Source organism: Triticum dicoccoides, chromosome 1A, assembly GCF_002162155.2.
Source record: "Triticum dicoccoides isolate Atlit2015 ecotype Zavitan chromosome 1A, WEW_v2.0, whole genome shotgun sequence".
In the NCBI taxonomy this organism is placed as follows: domain Eukaryota; kingdom Viridiplantae; phylum Streptophyta; class Magnoliopsida; order Poales; family Poaceae; genus Triticum; species Triticum dicoccoides.
Window position 1 is genome coordinate 409,143,534 of NC_041380.1, and position 21,010 is coordinate 409,164,543.

Genomic DNA, 21,010 nt, shown 5'->3' on the forward strand with positions numbered 1-21,010 from the left:
GCTTGCTTGCTGGGCGCGGCAACTACCTTGCCGTCCTTCTTGAAGTTCTTTTTACCCTTGCCCTTCTTGAACTTAGTGGTTTTATTGACCATCAACACTTGATGTTCCTTCTTGACTTCTACCTCTGCTGATTTCAGCATAGCAAATACTTCAGGAATGGTCTTTTCCATCCCCTGCATATTAAAGTTCATCACAAAGCTCTTATAGCTTGGTGGAAGCGACTGGAGGATTCTGTCAATGACCGCATCATCCGGGAGATTAACTCCCAGCTGAGTCAGGCGGTTATGTAACCCAGACATAGTGAGTATGTGCTCACTGACAGAACTATTTTCCTCCATCTTACAGCTGAAGAATTTGTCGGAGACTTCATATCTCTCGACCCGGGCATGAGCTTGGAAAACCATTTTCAGCTCTTCGAACATCTCATATGCTCCATGTCTCTCAAAACGCTTTTGGAGCCCCGGCTCTAGGCTGTAAAGCATGCCACATTGAACGAGGGAGTAGTCATCGGAACGTGCCTGCCAAGCGTTCATAACGTCTTGTTCTGCAGGGAGAACAGGTGCGTCACCCAGCGGTGCTTGTAGGACATAATCTTTCTTGGCAGCTATGAGGATGATCCTCAGGTTCCGGACCCAGTCCGTATAGTTGCTGCCATCGTCTTTCAGCTTGGTTTTCTGTAGGAACGCGTTGAAGTTGAGGACTACGTTGGCCATTTGATCTACAAGACATATTGTAAAATATTTAGACTAAGTTCATGATAATTAAGTTCATATAATCAAATTATAATGAACTCCCACTTAGATAGACATCCCTTTGGTCATCTAAGTGTTACACGATCCGAGTCGACTAGGCCGTGTCCGATCATCACATGAGACGGACTAGTCATCGTCGGTGAACATTCTCATGTTGATCGTATCTTCCATACGACTCGTGTTCGACCTTTCGGTCTCCGTGTTCCGAGGCCATGTCTGTACATGCTAGGCTCGTCAAGTTAACCCTAAGTGTTTTCGCTGTGTAAAACTGTCTTACGCCCGTTGTATGTGAACGTAAGAATCTATCACACCCGATCATCACGTGGTGCTTCGAAACGACGAACTGTAGCAACGGTGCACAGTTAGGGGAGAACACTTCTTGAAATTTTTTAAGGGATCATCTTATTTACTACCGTCGTCCTAAGTAAACAAGATGCATAAAACATAATAAACATCACATGCAATTATATAAAGTAGTGACATGATATGGCCAATATCATATAGCTCCTTTGATCTTCATCTTCGGGGCTCCATGATCATCTTGTCACCGGCATGACACCATGATCTCCATCATCATGATCTCCATCATCGTGTCTTCATGAAGTTGTCACGCCAACGACTACTTCTACTTCTATGACTAACGCGTTTAGTAATAAAGTAAAGTAGTTTACATGGCGTTCTTCAATGACACGCTGGTCATACAAAAAATAAAGACAACTCCTATGGCTCCTGCCGTGTATGTTGCAATTAATACATAAATAAAAACTAATAGACTTGACAACCACATGTGTTGAGCACAACATATCGTGACAAATACCTCCATCTTCTACATGTTTCCTCTATGATTACATCCAAGCAACCATTGAAATTTTCAAGAACGCTAACCCGACCAAATAATAACAGTAACGGTCATCTTTATCTTGCCCAAGGAAAGGGTGGACAAACAGCGGCATGAACTCCTGTTGTTGGCGAGGTTGATGATATCATGGTGCAGTGTGAAGGTGGTACTTAGATCAACTCTAGCAGAGTCATCATAATGGGCCAATCGCCATAATAACTGCCAATATGGTGGTTCTGACCAAAAAAGGCATTCTAATAGAACGAAAATACTGGACAGACGACACTCCACGCACGATGCATGCACGATTCACAATCATATGGATGTGAAGCACTTTATTCTCTGATTCAATGGCTGGATGTGGAGCATCATGCCTGGATCGTCCAAAAACATCGTGTGTATAGCAGCTCTGCTAATAGAATCACCATACCTGTCAGAAACGACATAATTTATGGACCGCCATCCATATCTGGTCTTTGTGTATGGAGTGAAGGAGTCTTCACATGGTGATGGCACGGAGATTGTGGGAAAAGGATGTCCAATTGACGAGTGGATCCCATGATATGAAGGCAGCCTAAATGGAGACTTTGAGTTTGTGCATCACCTCGGTAGCCTCCATAATGCACATGGAGCGTGCTTTGTGTGCATAAGGAGGCTGCCAATACAACGACTCTACTAGAGTTGCCCTTATACACCAATGTCGGATTCCACTACTACCGATACAACAGTACTCTAACTTTAAGTACTCCTCCACTCTGTGTGTGTCCACCATGCACCACCACGGGTAAGTAGCTCGACCCCGGCGGCCGACATCATCGTTGACAAGATTGACATGAGGGATGTACCCCACCCGTTTATCGAAAAGAAGATCATTGTACGCAACCACACTCCTCCAAGTTGGATGCATTGTTACCTTAGCCCTGGAAGGACGAATGGCATCGACCAAGTCAGTCTCCGTCTTGATTTAGTTCTTGAAATTGGATGGATTATGAAGTCAATATGGTATCAGAACCGAGAGGTCATTGTATAATATCGTATAAGTTTGAGATAAGATTTAGATATAGAATAGGTTTAAATCATATACGACTTGTCTTCTAGTCTGTTCTCTCGAGTACAAGACCTTGCCAATGAAATATTAAAAAACATTGCGGTCCACATCAAACGTAGGGTCTAAGTTCTAAAAGAGCCCAGACATGAGGATGAGTTTTGAAATATATGGCATGCCTCTCTCCATCAGCTAATTCTCACTTCAGAAAAAATAGATTACAAGGATGCACACCTACACAACAATGCACAAACCCATGCACGCCCTTACTGAAACACTCAGATATGTAGTTCACGGACTGTAGGTGACGATATCAATAGCCCTGATAGGGTAGAGCGCAGAGTCGGAAGTTCTAGAACGGAATGCCTCAGGGGGGATTTACACAGGTTCGAGCCCTCATCATGGAGGTGATACCCTACTCCTGCTTTTGTTTTGATTGATATGGGGAACGCCCCGTGTGAGGGGGTTACAATATGCATGGAGTTGTTTCAATCGAGGCTATGACTAGATGTCAGATGCCTCGAGCTATCCCTAGTCTTGCCTTATAATTAAAGGGGGGCGAGACCTAGGGTTACACAGTTTGCTAACCGACCAAGAGCCTTGATCGAATGAGGGGTTCTTGACTTGCATGCCAAGATGAAGATCCTTCTAGAAGGACGGCTTCATGTGGGACGTGGGGCCCTGGTCACACCTTGGGCGCTAGGCCCTGAGGCCGGCCCAACGACGTGATGGGGAACGTTGCAGAAAACAAAAAATTTCCTACGGTTTCACCAAGATCCATCTATGAGTTCATCTAGCAACGAATGATTAGATGCATCTACGTACCTCATAGATCGCGAGCGGAAGCGTTCAAAGAACGGGGATGATGTAGTCGAACACGACGTGATCCAAATCGCCGGAGATCCTAGCACCGAACGGACGGCACCTCCGCGTTCAACACACGTACGGAACAGCCACGTCTCCTCCTTCTTGATCCAGCAAGGGGGGAGGAGAGGTTGAGGGAGATCGCACCAGTAGCAGCACGACGGCATGGTGTTGATGGAGCTGCAGTACTCCGGCAGGGCTACGCCAAGCACTATGGAGGAGGAGGAGGTGTTGGAGAGGGAGAAGGAGGCAACCAAAGGCCTGGGGTGTTGATGTTCCTCCTTTTCCCCACTATATATAGGGCCAAGGGAGAGGGGGAGGCGCAGCCCTTGCCCCTTCCTCCAAGGAAGGGTGCGGCCAAGGGGGGGAGGAGTCCATCCTCCCCAAGGCACCTCGGAGGTGCCTTCCCCCTTTAGGACTCTCCCCTTTTTTTCTTCTCTTGGCGCATGGGCCTCTTGGGGCTGGTGCCCTTGGCCCATGTAGGCCAAGGCGCACCCCCTACAGCCCATGTGGCCCCCGGGGATGGGTGGCCCCACCCTGTGGGCCCCCGGGACCCTTCCGGTGGTCCCGGTACAATACCGATAACCCTGAAACTTGTCCCGATGCCCGAAACAGGACTTCCCATATATAAATCTTTACCTCCGGACCATTCCGGAACTCCTCGTGACGTCCGGGATCTCATCCGGGACTCCGAACAACATTCGCGTTACTGCATATACATATCCCTACAACCCTAGCGTCACTGAACCTTAAGTGTGTAGACCCTACGGGTTCGGGAGACATGTAGACATGACCGAGATTGCTCTCCGGTCAATAACCAACAGCGGGATATGGATACCCATGTTGGCTCCCACATGCTCCATGATGATCTCATCGGATGAACCACGATGTCGAGGACTTAATCAACCCCGTATGCAATTCCCTTTGTCAATTGATATGTTACTTGCCCGAGATCCGATCGTCGGTATCCCAATACCTCGTTCAATCTCGTTACCGGCAAGTCACTTTACTCGTACCGTAATGCATGATCCCGTGACCAGACACTTGGTCACTTTGAGCTCATTATGATGATGCATTACCGAGTGGGCCCAGTGATATCTCTCCGTAATACGGAGTGACAAATCCCAGTCTCGATCCGTGTCAACCCAACAGACACTTTCGGAGATACCTGTAATGCACCTTTATAGTCACCCAGTTACGTTGTGACGTTTGATACACCCAAAGCACTCCTACGGTATCCGGGAGTTACACGATCTCATGGTCAAAGGAAAAGATACTTGACATTAGAAAAGCTCTAGCAAACGAACTACACGATCTCACGCTATGCTTAGGATTGGGTCTTGTCCATCACATCATTATCCTAATGATGTGATCCCGTTATCAATGACATCCAATGTCCATAGCCAGGAAACCATGACTATCTATTGATCAACGAGCTAGTCAACTAGAGGCTTACTAGGGACATGTTGGTGTCTGTTATTCACACATGTATTACGATTTCTGGATAATACAATTATAGCATGAATAAAGACAATTATCATGAACAAAGAAATATAATAATAATGCTTTTATTATTGCCTCTAGGGCATATTTCCAACACGACGAGCCTCTTAGCCGACGGGCCACCAACGGTTCAATCGTCAGTAGGACACAACGAATTTGCATGGGAAAGAAGGTGTGACAGATAGTGTTTAATCCAAAAATTGAACCATCATAATCCTCACCGACAAGCCAAAGCTCACTTTTGATGGTAGTTCTTTGTATTACACTATCACTATGTATTGCATTATTTTTTCTATAAGGCAAAGGATTAACTGATTTTTATTTGAAAACTCCTTTCAGATAAAAAGAGTTAGTATTTCCTTTCTCATTTGTGTGAAGTGATACAAAAAATGCTTATTTATCAAGAAGACGCTAGTTCCTTTGAGTCAAAATAGATGGTGATTTGAGATACAGAGCGGTTGTTCTATTGGGATCAAGGTCTAAGGACAAAGGAGGGTGAATAGGGCTACAAAATAATGCAACTACCAAACTTTAGGTTGACAGTTTTTAACTTAAGGCAACAAGGACTAGACAACCACAAGCACTTAACATGCAAGAGATCAAGAGTAATAAGGAGGGGAATTGTAAGAATCTTGCAAGTAGGAGGTAGGGTTTAGACATGAAAACACTCGTGAAGCGACAAATTTTCCATGCTCTGGATAGTTGTCTCTATCTTGCGTCCACGTTGATGGAGGTTTCAAACCAAGATGTTCTAGGATCCAAAGATCCCGGCTGCGTCTCCGACCAAGCGGCACATGAAGCAGAACCAGCATATTCCATAATGGCTTGTACTTAGAAGCCCCACTAAGGGTACATCTCCACAAAGTGGGCAATCTCCGGGCACATACAAACTCTTGAGTCCTTCACAGATTGAACTTGATAGAATCACAACTATCTTCTGACCATCTCGATGCACTCACCATCCAAGCGTAATAAACAAAGCAAAGTCACTTGGTAAGAACACCTTGAAATATTCCCAAACAAAGCTTCTCTCTAAACTCCTAAGAAACAGTCTCTCACATGAATAGGAATGTGTTGAAAGAGATGATCTCGAGGTATAAGTATTCAAGAGAGGAGTTCTTGACTGTCAAAGAATCAAGAAGTGAGTCATGGAATCATGCAACAATTCCTTCTTCTTCTCATGTCTTGGATCTCTCTTTCTCTATGTAGTCGATGGATTGACTGGAGTTGAATTCGATGTGGTGGCTTAGAGTGGTTGGCAGGGAGTGGAATGAGTAGAGTGAACTGAATGAAGTGGTTATGGTGGATGTGGATGGTTTCCAACTCGAATGTGTATGGTAGGGAATATATAGAGGAGATCCAAAACCTGATCATTACTCAAATGTAACATAGGCTTGGAAGCACTATAGGATTCTAGCGGAACCAAGGAACCGCATCTAATATATTTGAACGGACAAAGCATTGTTCACAAGCATGAAGAAATACATAGCTCGAAAGTGCCGATGGAGAATGCGCAGTGGTTCCAAACACAAAAAGGTAGCACCTTTTCTACTAAGACATAATGGCTCAGAATTACCAATGATACATATATCTCAGTAGAACATGATACGTCTCAAATGCATCTATAATTTTTGATATGTTCATGCTACTCTTATATCATGTTGGCATAGTTTTAGCACTATTTTATATCTTCTTATTGGACTAACCTATTAATCGAGTGCCCAATGCACGTTGTTGTTTTTCATGTTTTTTAGACTTTTTTTAAAATCACCGCTTCACGAGAGGAAAAAATAGAAAAATATTTTTTTGGAGGTTTTACACCAAGACGAAGCCAGGGGCACTAGAGGGGGCAAGGAGGCGCCCAAGGTCTCCCCCATGCGAACTGCTTGTGGAGCATGAGGTGGGGCCACGTAAGGCCCCTAGGGCACCTCCCTTTCCGTCTCTCGGTCCCCCATGCCTTTATATTCTTCTGAAACCCTACAAAATAGTTATCAAGGATTTTTTACGCCGTCGTTACCTCCTGTTCCGCGTTGATCCAATCTGGAGGCCCTTTTGGTAGTCCCCTGGGGGAGGAATTCATCGTTGGAATCATCTTCATCACCCTTGTTGCCACCATGTCCATGTGTGAGTAGTCTTCCATGGACTATGGGTCCATAGTATTAGCTAGATGGCGTCATCTATCCCTTGTTATCAATACAATGATCACATGAGCTTCCTAACATGATTGTGATCATCTGATGTGATTAATGGTGTATTTTTTGCGGTGTGATGAATTTTCATCTTATGATCAGGTTCATGTATGATTTATTTTGGATTCATGTGAGTTCTTTATTGCATGACTTATAGACAAATATGCTTCCCGATCAATTAGTCTTTGCACTGGCCATGTTTAGATGAATGATCACTGAGAGGGAGCTGTGTAAGTTAGTTTGGTTTAACCTTGCAAGTTAGATATGCATGTTGGATAGTGATTTATAGACAAAAATTCTCTTAGTGACAGAAAGAGAAAAAAAAGCTTGTATTGTGTTATCACCACTATGGATAAAAAGATAGTTCGATAGTTGTCTCGGTGATGATCTGGAAGTAAACATAATATACTATTAACATTATGCCACCTTACTTAATGCAATGCTCTATTTTTATTTAATACTTTGATATGCATGTTGGATAGTTGTTTCTAGTGGAGTATTAGCCATAGTTGCATATGGATAACTATATGTGGATATAAAGTCGCAATGTCTATGTGAAATCATGAATGATATGATCAATCATAAAAACTCCAATTTAATCGATATGCAACAGTAAGTATTCACCACACCTATGTTATGATTTATAAGAGATGTCACTAGTGAGATTATCTAACTCAGTCCATTATTCCTCATAAATTCAACCTTGATCATTTGTTTTCTTATTGTTTACAATCTAAAACGTTTTATTACTTACTTGTAATCATCACTTACAACCATAAAATACATTAATATTTGTAACTAGCAAGACTAGCAAGGTTGACACCCTTACTAGGAGTTTTGGGACCAAGTGAAATGTCTTAGTGTGTAGGTACGGGTCATTGGCTGCAAACCAAGACTCCACGAATTGATGGTTTTCAACTTAGGGAAATTTTGCCTCTTATTGCAAACCCTTCATGGTCCAACCATCCACGTTCATAAGAGTAAGGATATCAGCAGAGAGAAGTAGTATCCTGCAAAAAAGAGTCATCGCAAGACTTCATAAATTTCCAGAGAAGAGCTAAGTCACTACTCGAAAGTTCAAGACGAATAAGCATATTTATCAAATGTATACTATGACCAGCTGATGAAATGTGATGCTTCGAATGTCGAACAAAACAAGACGTTTTGTCAAAGTGGAATATAGGGATTGACAGCTCCGAAACAAAAAGAACGATAGTTCTGAACAATTGAGTCTGGGTAATCTCTTAAGAGTACCTCAAGAAAATCTGTGGAGGTACCGAGGCTTAGAGAAATCCATACAACGATGGCTTGGAAGTGGATTTTGGATAACTTTGTATTAGGATATGTTATTGGAATTCAAACCAAAGTATTTTCTTGCGCCCCTATTCATAGTATGATTGTCTTGTACTAAATGTGATTCTTGGATTCACCAAAATACCTAGAAAGTAAAAAAAATGAGCTTGATGAGGACACCAACTAGAAAAGTTTGTTTTGGGGGTCATAAATCATTTCTCATTTAGCCATAGAGAATATGAAAATTGGTCTAAGGTCTTCAAATAAACTCATTGAAATCATCAGTCCTCGTGTGCCTAGCACCGACGGAGGACATGTGAATGTGTGTTTCCGGATGATATGATTGGGTCTGGTCAGCGTTGGCCTCTAGCAGATCTGCTTGGATCTGGTGAGCTTTGTCTCTCGCGGGTGTAACACCCAGGATGCGGCTATATCTCCCACGTGTCGAGGCATGACTTAGAGGCATAACCGCATTTTGGTATGGTCGCAAGAAGGATCATCTTCACACAATCCCATGTAAATGAACAAGGAAGTAAACAGTTGGCTTACAATCGCCACGTCACACAATGATCAAATTATTCGTACATCATTCAGAGTACACACAAGGTCCTACTACGGATGGATCCAAAAGAAAAGAAGACAACCCCAAATACTAAATCCAGATCGTCCCAATTGGGCACCACTACTGATCATCCGGAAAGGAAACATAGTAACGGGCAAGGTCTTTGTCGAACTCCCACTTGAGCTCGGTGACATCGCCTGCACTGGTATCATCGGCACCTGCAACTGTTTTGGTAGTATCTGTGAGTCGCGAGGACTCAACAATATCAAAACCTGCGAGATCGAGACTATTTAAGCTTAAAGGTAGGATGTGGTTATAAGGAGGAGTTGCAAAAGGCACTAAGCAAATATGGTGGCTAACATATGAGTAGAAGAGTAAGATGAGAAACTACGCAACGGACGCGGATCTAGAAGTGATCCTGAACTACTTACGTTCATACATAACCCAACCGTGTTCACTTCCCGAACCATTTTAATTAAGTCAACTGTCAAGTTCTCTACAATCGGATATTAACAAATTCCATCAGCCACATAACCGCGGGCATGGCTCTCGAAAGTTTAAACCCTGCAGGGGTGTCCCAACTTAGACCATCACAAACTCTCACGATCAACGAAGGATATTCCTTCTCCCGGAATAACCCGATCAGACTCGGAATCCCGGTTATAAGACATTTCGACAATGGTAAAACAAGTCCAGCAAGGCCGCTCGAATGTGCCGACAAATTCCGATAGGAGCTGCGCGTAGCTCATTCTCAGGGCACACCGGATGGGACAAGCTAAGCTACGAGTAAAACCAACCCTCAAGTTTCCCTGAGGTGGCCCCGTAGGCTGCCCGGTTCGGACCAACACTCAGAGGAGCACTGGCCCGGGGGGTTGATTAAGAATCCTCGGGTTAATTACTCCCTAGGCAAACTTTAGTTGTTATTAGGCAAATGGTAAAACCAAGGTTGGGCCTTGCTGGAGGATTTTTATTCAAAGCGAACTGTCAAGGGGGGCCCATAACCCCAACCGCGTAAGGAACGCAAAGTCAAGGAACATAACACCGGTGTGACGGAAACTAGGGCGGCAAGAGTGGAACAGAACACCGAGCAAAAGGCCAAGCCTTCCACCGTTTGCCAAGTATATAGATGCGTTAATTAAATAAGAGATATTGTGATATCCCAACATGTCCATGTTCCAACATGGAACAATCTGCACTGCACCTGCAATTAGCAACGCTATAAGAGGGGCTGAGCAAAAGCAGTAACATAGCCAAACAACGGTTTGCTAGGAAGGTGAGTTAGAGGTTTGACATGGCAATATGGGAGGCTTGATAAACAAGTGGTAGGTAGCATGACATAGCAATAGAGCGAACAACTAGCAAGCCAAGATAGAAGTGATATCGGGGGTAATGATCATCTTGTCTGCAAAGTTCTCAGGGTTGTTGAAAGCTTGCTCCTCGTAAACATACTCGACAGGATCCTCGTTCACAAACTCGTCTCCCGGATCTACCCAAAGCAAGAACACAAGCAACGGAACAACAATCAATCACGGTGCAATGCACAAGCAACATGATGCAAGACATGGCATGGAATGCAAGGTATGATGTGTAATGCATATCGGTACTCCAGAAAGGAAAAGATGATAACGGCGTCAACTTGGCAAACCAAGCATGCCACTGGATAGGTTGAGAGATTTCAGTTGAAATCGATATGAAGATCACCGGAAATGGATGCACGGTTTGCAAATGACGAGCAAAACAAGAACGATGCAAAATTGCGCTTAACAGCAACATAGCACTTAAGATACATCATGAAACTATGCTACAACACTCCAATATAACAACAAAACACATGGCAGTGAAGTACAGGTGAAGCTCTATAAATCATGAACACTGAGCTGCTGCTAGAACTTACTAGAACAAGTCTAAAACAGCATGGCCAAAATGCAAATGACAACAGCTTCACAGACTTGGTGAAAATATTGAACATGGCATAGACAGCATCAGGTAGCAATGTTTAGAGCTAGTAAACTACATGCTACAGAAACCTATCATGGCAAACTTGAGGATGGCATGCTAGTACTAAAAGCAATGAACAAAACTCCCTTACTGAACTAAGCCAAAGATGCACAGAAAAGATGGTAGCATCAATGCAAATATGGCAAGTGATATGAACAGATTCAGATAGAAGAAAACATGGCATGGCAGAAACAGATTCATGATAGCAACTTTGCAAGCTTGTGCCACTCACCACAAGACATTTCATGGCATAAGGAAGCAACTAACAGTAACAAGACACATTTATGAAGCTAAACATGGCAAGAGCATAGTCATAGGGTGCATGGATCACTAGCAAAACACATGGCAAAAATGCTCCTGTTAACAGACTGACAGTAATAATATTTAGCAAAAGGAGAGCACGGTAATGACAATATACAGTACCCCATAATTACCAACAAAGGCATGAATGAATAGATAATAACCATATCTTCAAAATATCCTTACTGAACTTCATCAAAATATGTATGGATTCACTAGAGGCAACACGTCAACATGGCAATCTAATGTAACAGGAAAAGACTTAGCAAAAAAACTAAGTGGATGAAATCAGCAACATCAAGTGGCCTACTTGCATGCCTATTCTAGTCACCACAGGGCACATAAAAACAAAGATTGCACCATTGTAAAGATGGCATGAAGATGCTCCTAAAACATGTAGACATGATGCTCAAAGGACAAACACACAAAATGCTATGAAAAAGACAAAACCACAAGTTATGATGGATTCCAGCAAACAACATCATTTAGCACTTTTGCAACGAAGATTAGGGCATAAATATGGACAGTAACATGCATGCAAATGACACTAGCATGTAGAGCATCACTAGATGAACATTTCGGTATATCATGCACGCAAAATGGAGCTACGAGCACGAACTTATGGACGGTCGAACATGTGCACATGAGATGAAATATTTCGGGGAATTAGAGAAAAAACGACCTCTGGATCTAGGGTTTGACTGGGCGCCCGAACCGAGGCGGGCGGCGAGGTCGGATCCGGTGACAAGGTGCGGCGAGGCGGGATCCGGCGACGACGGCGGCCGGTGGCGAGGTGCAGGGCTCGGGGAGCTCCGGCGAGCGGGGGCAAAGGTGACGGCGGCGACCAGCGACGAGGTGCGGCGGTGAAGGCGGCGGAGCGGCTGCGAGATGCGGTGGCGCGGGCCGGGAGGCGGCGGCGCGACGGCGGGGAGCGGGGAGCGGCGCGCGGGCCGGGAGGGCCCCGCGCGATCTCGGCGGGCCGGTGGCGGTGGAAGGAGCAGGGAGGCCACGTGGCAACCCCCGATTGGTCCGGGCGTGGCGGCGCAGACGCGTCCGGTCCGGGCGGACGTGTCCGGCGGCGGAGGGGAGCGGAATGGCTATGGTTTGCCCGTGATTTCGGAGGGGGGGGGGCTTTTTATAAGTAGAGGGAGTTAGGAGAGTCCAAATCAGGTGCGGTTTTCCCCACACAATCGTGATCCAGCGATGGAGAGCATGAAAGTGGTTTAGTTGGGCTAGTGGGTTGTTTTGGAGGGGTGTTGGGCTGCAAAGAAAGAGGGGTTTCGGCGGTTACACGGTTAACTGTTGGGGTATCAAACGACCTCCAAATGGAATGAAATTTGACAGGCGGCCTACCGGTGATGTACCAAGGCCACTCAATAAATCTCGGCCCATTCCGAGAATGTTTTTCTCCCGCTCACGAAACGGGATTTTAGAGGTGCAACGGGTGCATGTGTGAGTGTGGGATTCTGAAACGAACAACGGGAAAAATGAATGAATGCATGAGACGAACACGAATGCAAAAGAGATGCACATGATGACATGAGATGAAATGCATGATATGAACAAAATGCAAAACGAAGACAAAACCCAACCACGGAGGATATAATATATAACATTGCCGGAAATGGCAAGAGTTGGAGTTACAATTATGGAATGTTACATCCGGGACGTTACAGCAGGTCCGTTTGAATTCGGCCGGCGCTTGTGGTCGTTGGTGTATTTGTATGTGCAGTCCTTTTGTTATGCCCTTTTTTCATCGCTGACGGTTGCTGCACTGATGTATTGGCATGTTGGACCTCTTAGCACGATGACTCCTAATTGTCAATTACGACAAGAATTTTCCTGTCTCTGGTGAGGGAGGGGCGGTGACAGTGGCATACCTTCGGCTTGTCTCTGTGTTTGTAGTCTTCGCCAGGTGGTCCGTCGACCTAGTTGTAATTTTAGTTACTCTTAAAAATCTTTGTGCTATTGTTATATATTATTAGTAGATGGAAGGACTTTTCTTATAAAAGAATGATGAGTCCAATAAATATTTCTTCATCTGAACGTTATTGGTTCCTTTTGAGAAAGGTTGTGTGTATGACTCGATGCACATGCCGAGGGATATTCCCTCTTTTTAAAGAAAAAATGGTTCCTTTTGAGGCAAAAAACAATCAAAGTAAATGATGGTAAGCATAAGAGATCACAACACAAAGAAGGCTCATTTTTGCAGGCGTACAACGACCGCAATGTTAGTAATTGTAAAATGACTTAAAATAGTGTCACAATCTTATTAGCTCTTGATATCGTACGTTCACTAATTAATCGACTAACGTTAGTGTTGGTGCTATATAATCAAAAGGGAAGGAAAGTCAACTACGCATTGTTGCTTTAGCAGAAAGCTAAGACCTTGTTTTCGTTTTTGTTAGGTTTAATGTTTTAGTTGGGGCTGTGTGGTGGTGGTGATATCACTCAATAGGAATAATGTCTCCCACGTCATATCCCTGCCCTAATGGTGCGAATAGTGTCGTCGGAGAATGTGTGGAGATGTGTCTCCGTCGGATCTCACGAAATTCGGTCGGTGCTGGTCTTCGGTGGATCTATTTGGATCCGATTTTTGTTTGTCTTTCGTTCGTGTGGTTACAGGTTTGATGATTCCGATCTACAACGCTCTTCATCAGCGATGGTTGCTACTCTGATATGCTAGTCATTTGGGGCCTTAGCACGACAACTGCCCGACTATCTACTACAACAAGGTTTGTCCGGCTTCGGTGAGGGAGGGGCGATGACAGCGGCACGTCTTCGGCTCGCTCCAGTGTTTATAGTTGTCGCTAGGTGTTTTCTGTACTGCCATGACTGATGAATAGATTGGAAATTTCTCTCAAGAAAAAAAAGCAACCATATCCCAGCACAATATAGTTTGAAATTAACACACTGAATTTAGAAAGCGCCATTGGATGAAAAATAACTTGTGACGACCTATTCCAGGCATATGCATCGTGTACATACACGCAACAACGCCTTTTCCAACACACTAGCACGCCTATAAATAGAGGTGCACAAGCCGAGCATATGCATCGCCCACTGCTCACCATCCCAATCAAGTCTTTCATCTTCGACGGCCGAGCTTACAGCATCACGAAGGATGTCTTGCAGCTGTGGATCAAGCTGCGGCTGCGGCTCAAACTGCAACTGCGGGTATGCATGCTTTCTCTCTCTCTCTTGTAAACTAGGGTGAGTTGCCACTGAGTAGTTGAGCTGATTATTTTGATTCGCCTGATGCAGCAAGATGTACCCTGACTTGGAGAAGAGCGGCGCCACCGTGCAGGCCACCGCCGTCGTCCTTGGCGTCGGGCCTGCGAAGGTGCAGTTCGAGGAGGCCGCCGAGTCCGGTGAGGCCGCCCACGGCTGTAGCTGTGGCGCCAGCTGCAAGTGCGACCCTTGCAACTGCTAAGGTGCAAGCGGTTGATGCGCTTCTGGTGATTGTGCCGTGTGTGATCGAGTGCGAATAATGAAACCGGCGCCGGCCGTCTGGTTGGTGCTGTGGTTTGGTTTGCTATTGGTGTCTTTGTGACTTGTGAAATTTTGTGTTTGTGTGCGCGGAGTCTATATGTGTGTCTTTGAAATGGTCCATCTGAACTGAAGTGAATATATACAAAACAGGTTCGCGCAAAGTGTGAATTATTAGCCGCGTCTTACATATTTCTATCTTATTTCGTAACATAGAAAGATGAAAGATAAACATAATTCTTTCACAAACGGGTGCCAGTATATTTCTCTACATGAACATATATTTCTTAAAAATAAGTTACTACAAAGGTTTGGAAGTAGAGACAAGCCTGGTGATGGGAGAGAGAAAGATAAAAACAAGTTATGCATTAAGTAGGCTTAAGGATTGTGTTATTACCATGCAATTTGAAATAATTATCATAGTACTTTATTTCTAAATATCATATATCATCGGTTCATCACATGCAATGAGAGTAGAGGAGGGGGTACCATTTTTGAATGATTGCCGAGTGGGTAATTTCACCACTTGTGTTGCAAGGTGAGCACAACGGGCCTTATGCACGCAACCAAACAAAAGGGTTTGACTTGTTTCGGCTTGTCCTCAGTGGTTTGTGTGGGAACTCCATGCAACCAAATGTATGCCTAAGAGCATCTCCAGCCGTTGGCCCCCCAGGGGGCGCGTAAAATCGCCGCCTGGGGGGCGAGCCGGCGCTAAAATCGGCGTGGGGGCGAGCGGGTTCGCCGACGTCAACTACAACTAAGGGGTGAAGAAGTCGCTGAGCGCGGCGAAGTCGCCGACGTCGCCGTCGTCGGCGGCGGCCTTCTCCTCCTTGACGCGGACGCCCCTGCTGGACCCCTGCCCGGCGTCGCCCTGGCGGACCGGTGGCGGCGGCGCGTCGTCGTCACTGTCGTCGAGGACGACGACGCCTCCCTTGTCCCGGCCACGGCGCCGAGCTTCGAACCACTCATAGGCGAAGCGCTGGCGCTGCACCTCCTTGACGCCGCCGGCGAGCCCCGGCTCCTTCTTCACGACGGCGCACCCCGGCTCCGTCTTCACGGCAGCGATCCCCGGCTTCGTCTTCGGTTTGACGTAGCGCGAAGGAGCCAAGGAGGAGGCGCACCGACCACCCTCGTTGATGACAATGTCGGCGCTGCAGGTGCGCCGGCCGAGCGGCGTCTCTGTTGCAGGCTCGGCCTTGACGCTGAACACCGCCGGCGAGCCGGAGGAATGGGAAGAGGAGCGGGAGGAGGAGTGAGAGGAGGAAGACGAGGAGGAGCCGAACCTCCTGGGCATCCATTACCCGACGCTCCGGCGGAGGACCGGGGCGGCCGCCGCGACATCGTATGCCAGCGGCGGGTCATTGCCGCCCTCGAGGTGCTGGAGCACCTCGTGGAGCATGCGGCCGGGGGCGCCCCATCATACGCGGCGTCCCTCGCTATTCTTGACGCCCCCCACCATCGGCGCCCCGTTGGTGGATGCCAGCCGCTGTGCCTGCCGGTGCTGGAAGTACGCCGCCCACGACGCGTGGTTGTCAGCGGCGTACTGGGGGAGGGCGCGTTGCTCCTTCGTGGGGGACGCCCGCACGCGGTCGACCTCGACGGCGAAGATGGCGGGCGCGCATCGACATCGGGCACCGGGGGAATGGGGACGCCCCCGTTGCTGAGCCTCCACCTTGATACGTCTCCAACGTATCTATAATTTTTGATTGCTCCATGCTATATTATCTACTGTTTTGGACTATATTGGGCTTTATTTTCCACTTTTATATTATTTTTGGGAATAACCTATTAACCGGAGGCCCAGCCCAGCATTGCTGTTTTTTGCCTATTTCAGTGTTTCGGATAAACGGAATATCAAACGGAGTCCAAACGGAATAAAATCTTCGGGAACGTGATTTTCTCACCGAACGTGATCCAGGAGACTTGGACCCTACTGCAAGGGATCAAAGAGGTGGTCACGAGGGTGGGGGGCGCCCCCCCTAGGGCGCGCCCCCTTGCCTCGTGGCCCCTTGGTGCTCCACCGACGTACTCATTCCTCCTATATATACACACGTACCCCCAAACGATCAGAACAAAAGCCAAAAACCTAATTCCACCGCCGCAACTTTCTGTATCCACGAGATCCCATCTTGGGGCCTGTTCCGGAGCTCCGCCGGAAGAGGGCCGTCATCACGGAGGGCTTCTACATCATCATAGCCCCCTCCGATGAAGTGTGAGTAGTTTACCTCAGACCTTCGGGTCATAGTTAGTAGCTAGATGGCTTCTTCTCTCTCTTTGAATCTCAATACAAAGTTCTCCCCCTCTCTTGTGGAGATCTATTCGATGTAATCTTCTTTTTGCAGTGTGTTTGTTGAGACCGATGAATTGTGGTTTTATGATCAAGTCTATCTATGAATAATATTTGAATCTTCTCTAAATTCTTTTATGTATGATTGGTTATCTTTGCAAGTCTCTTTGAATTATCCGTTTGATTTGGCCAACTAGATTGGTAGTTCTTGCCATGGGAGAAGTGCTTAGCTTTGGGTTCGATCTTGCGGTGTCCTTACCCAGTGACAGAAGGGGCAGCAAGGCACGTATTGTATCGTTGCCATCGAGGATAACAAGATGGGGTTTATTTCATATTGCATGAATTTATCTCTCTACATCATGTCATCTTGCTTAAGGCGTTACTCTGTTTTTAACTTAATACTCTAGATGCATGCTGGATAGCGGTCGATGAGTGGAGTAATAGTAGTAGATGCAGAATCGTTTCGATCTACTTGTCACGGACGTGATGCCTATATACATGATCATGCCTAGATATTCTCATAATTATGCACAATTCTATCAATTGCTCAACAGTAATTTGTTCACCCACCGTAGAATACTTATGCTCTTGAGAGAAGCCACTAGTGAAACCTATGGCCCCCGGATCTATTCTCATCATATCAATCTCCATCACTTTTATATTGTTTTGCTATTTACTTTGCCTTTACTTTTTACTTTGCATATTTATATCAAAAATACCAAAAAAATATTCTATCTATCAGATCTCACTCGCGTAAGTGGCCGTGAAGGGCCTGACAACCCCTAATCGCGTTGGTTGCGAGTAGCTATCACTTTGTGCAGGTACGAGGGACTTGAGCGTGGGCTCCTACTGGATTGATACCTTGGTTCTCAAAAACTGAGAGAAATACTTACGCTGCTCTGCTTCATCATCCCTTCCTCTTCGGGGAAAAGCAACGCAAGCTCAAGACGTAGCAAGAAGGATTTCTAGCGCCGTTGCCGGGGAGTCTACGCAAAAGTCAGCATACCAAGTACCCATCACAATCCCTATCTCTCGCATTACATTATTTGCCATTTGCCTCTCGTTTTCCTCTCCCCCCAATTCACCCTTGCCGTTTTATTTGCCCTCTCTCTCTATCCTCCCTCTCTGTTTGCCTTTTTGTTTGCTCGTGTGCTAGTTTGTTTGCTTGTCGTCATGACTAGTCTCATATCTTCTCCGTTGTCTCCCGAGAGTGAAGTTTTGAATTTTAAACAAAGGGAGGGAGAAAATCTAAAAGATGCTTGGTATAGAATTTGCAATGCTCAAAATAGATCTACCAGGAAACAATCTACCTTAGTTCTTCTTCGCAATTTTTATGTAGGTGTTAATCCTTGGTATAGAATATTCTCGATACCATTACCGGAGGGAACTTCTTGGGTAGCCATACTTTTGATTCTTATAATGCTATGATAGATTTATTTGGCTCACCACCTCTTTTGGTTAATGGAACCATGTTAACTTTGGAGCATGTTATGCAAAGACTTGAAATTATTGAACATAAAGTTTCTACTATTGAATTAATTGAAAATCTAGATAAAAAGATCCACAATCAAATTACTCAATATGGATCTAAGGTAGGAATGACCTTAAAAAATATTAAGGAAAAGGAACCCATAGTTAATGAGAAGATGAACTTGGATTCTACTATAATTGATAAACTTGAGAGTATCATTACAAATTTGGGAACCGCGTTTTCTTCCGTAAAGAATACTCCTAGCCCTCCTACTAAAATTGCCAAGCTTATGTATGTTCCTAAAAATAAGGGTGAATCTTCTAGTAAGGAAACTGTTGATCTTAAATCTATAAGTATTCATCCCAATCTTTTTGCTATCATTAAAGAACCATTTATTACAAATGAATTTTTCGATCTTGTGCCTAAAAGTTTGATAATTAATAAAAAGAAAGAAATTCCTAAAGATGGCAGATGCCTAATTGAAGAATTGCCTACCAAATATGGCAATACCTAGATCTATTCTTGCTCGTTATGCCTAGCTAGGGGCGTTAAACGATGGCGCTTGTTGGGAGGCAACCCAATTTTATTTTTGTTTCTTGCTTTTGCTCCTATTTAGTAATAAATAAATTATTTAGCCTCTGTTTTGGTTGTGTTTTTTGTGTTTAATTAGTGTTTGTGCCAAGTAGAACCGTTGAGAAGACTTGGGGAAAGTTTTGTTGAACTTGCTGTAAAAAACAAAAACTTTAGTGCTCACGAGAACTGCTGTCATTTTTATTTGAAGAGTGCTATTTAGTTAATTATTTTTGAAGGTGATTAATAGATAAATTCCTCATGTCAAGCAATTTATTTTAGAATTTTTGGGGTTCCAGATTGTGCTAGCTACAGATTACTACAGACTATTCTATTTTTGACAGATTCTGTTTTTCATGTGTTGTTTGCTTATTTTGATGAATCTATGGCTAGTAAAATAGTTTATAATCCATAGAGAAGTTGGAATACAGTAGGTTTAACACTAATATAAATAAAGAATGAGTTTATTACAGTACCTTGAAGTGGTCTTTTGTTTTCTTTCGCTAACGGAGCTCACGAGTTTTCTATTTTGAGTTTTGTGTTGTGAAGTTTTCAAGTTTTGGGTGAATTCTTTTGATGGATCATGGAACAAGGAGTGGCAAGAGCCTAAGCTTGGGGATGCCCATGGCACCACCAATATAATCCAAGGACACCAAAAAGTCAAAGCTTGGGGATGCCCCGGAAGGCATCCCCTCTTTCGTCCACTTCCATCGGTAATTTACTTGGAGCTATATTTTTATTCACCAACATGATATGTGTTTTGCTTGGAGCATCTTGTATTATTTGTGTCTTTGTTTGTTAGTATGCCACAATCATCCTTGCTGTACACACCTTTTGAGAGAGCCATACATGAATTAAAATTTGATAGAATACTCTATGTGCTTCACTTATATCCTTTGAGCTAGATAATTTTGCTCTATGTGCTTCACTTATATCCTTTGAGCTAGATAGTTTTGCTCTATGTGCTTCACTTATATCTTTTAAGCTAGATAATTTTGCTCTGTGTGCTTCACTTAGACCTTTTAGAGAACGGTGGTGGATTCGTTTTAAAGAAACTATTGATCTCTCATGCTTCACTTAAATTAATTTGAGAGTCTCTTAATAGCATGGTAATTTGCCTAATAATAATATGCTTGGTATTCAAGATTTGTGAAACTTTCTTTTGAGTGTGTTGAATACTAAGAAAAGATTGAAGCATGATAATTGTTTTGAGATATGAAGGTGATAATATTAAAGTCATGCTAGTTGAGTAGTTGTGAATTTAAAGAATACTTGTGTTGAAGTTTGTGATTCCTGTAGCATGCACGTATGGTGAACCGTTATGTGATGAAGTCGGAGCATGATTTATTTATTGATTGTCTTCCTTATGAGTGGCGGTCGGGGACGAGCGATGGTCTTTTCCTACCAATCTATCCCCCTAGGAGCATGCGCGTAATACTTTGCTTTGATAACTTCTAAATTTTTGCAATAAGTATATGAGTTCTTTATGACTAATGTTGAGTCCATGGATTATACGCACTCTCATCCTTCCACCTTTGCTAGCCTCTTTAATACCACGCACCTTTCGCCGGTATCATACACCTACCATATACCTTCCTCAAAACAGCCACCATACCTACCTATTATGGCATTTCCATAGCCATTCCGAGATATATTGCCATGCAACTTTCCACCATCTAGTTCATCATGACACATCCATCATTGTCATATTGCTTAGCATGATCATGTAGTTGACATAGTATTTGTGGCAAAGCCACCGTTCATAATTCTTTCATACTTGTCACTCTTGATTCATTGCATATCCTGGTACACCGCCAGGAGGCATTCATATAGAGTCATACTTTGTTTT

General features: G+C 44.5%; 1 protein-coding gene across 1 annotated transcript; it reads left to right on the top strand.

The window, feature by feature from the left end:
- Positions 1-14,400: 14,400 nt before the first annotated feature.
- LOC119295818 (metallothionein-like protein 1) lies at positions 14,401-15,004 on the top strand. The gene is made up of 2 exons (XM_037574293.1): positions 14,401-14,521; positions 14,609-15,004. The coding sequence occupies exons 1-2, from the start codon at positions 14,469-14,471 to the stop codon at positions 14,775-14,777; spliced, it is 222 nt and encodes a 73-aa protein (XP_037430190.1). The 5' UTR covers positions 14,401-14,468; the 3' UTR covers positions 14,778-15,004.
- The last annotated feature ends 6,006 nt before the right edge of the window (positions 15,005-21,010 follow it).

What these genes read in the sequence shown, in the direction of transcription:
- LOC119295818 (XM_037574293.1), top strand. Translation starts at nt 14,469, where the DNA reads ATGTCTTGCAGCTGTGGATCAAGCTGCGGCTGCGGCTCAAACTGCAAC. An exon ending in GGCTCAAACTGCAACTGCGG is followed by an intron (nt 14,522 to 14,608) that starts GTATGCATGCTT and finishes CGCCTGATGCAG; the next exon opens with CAAGATGTACCCTGACTTGG.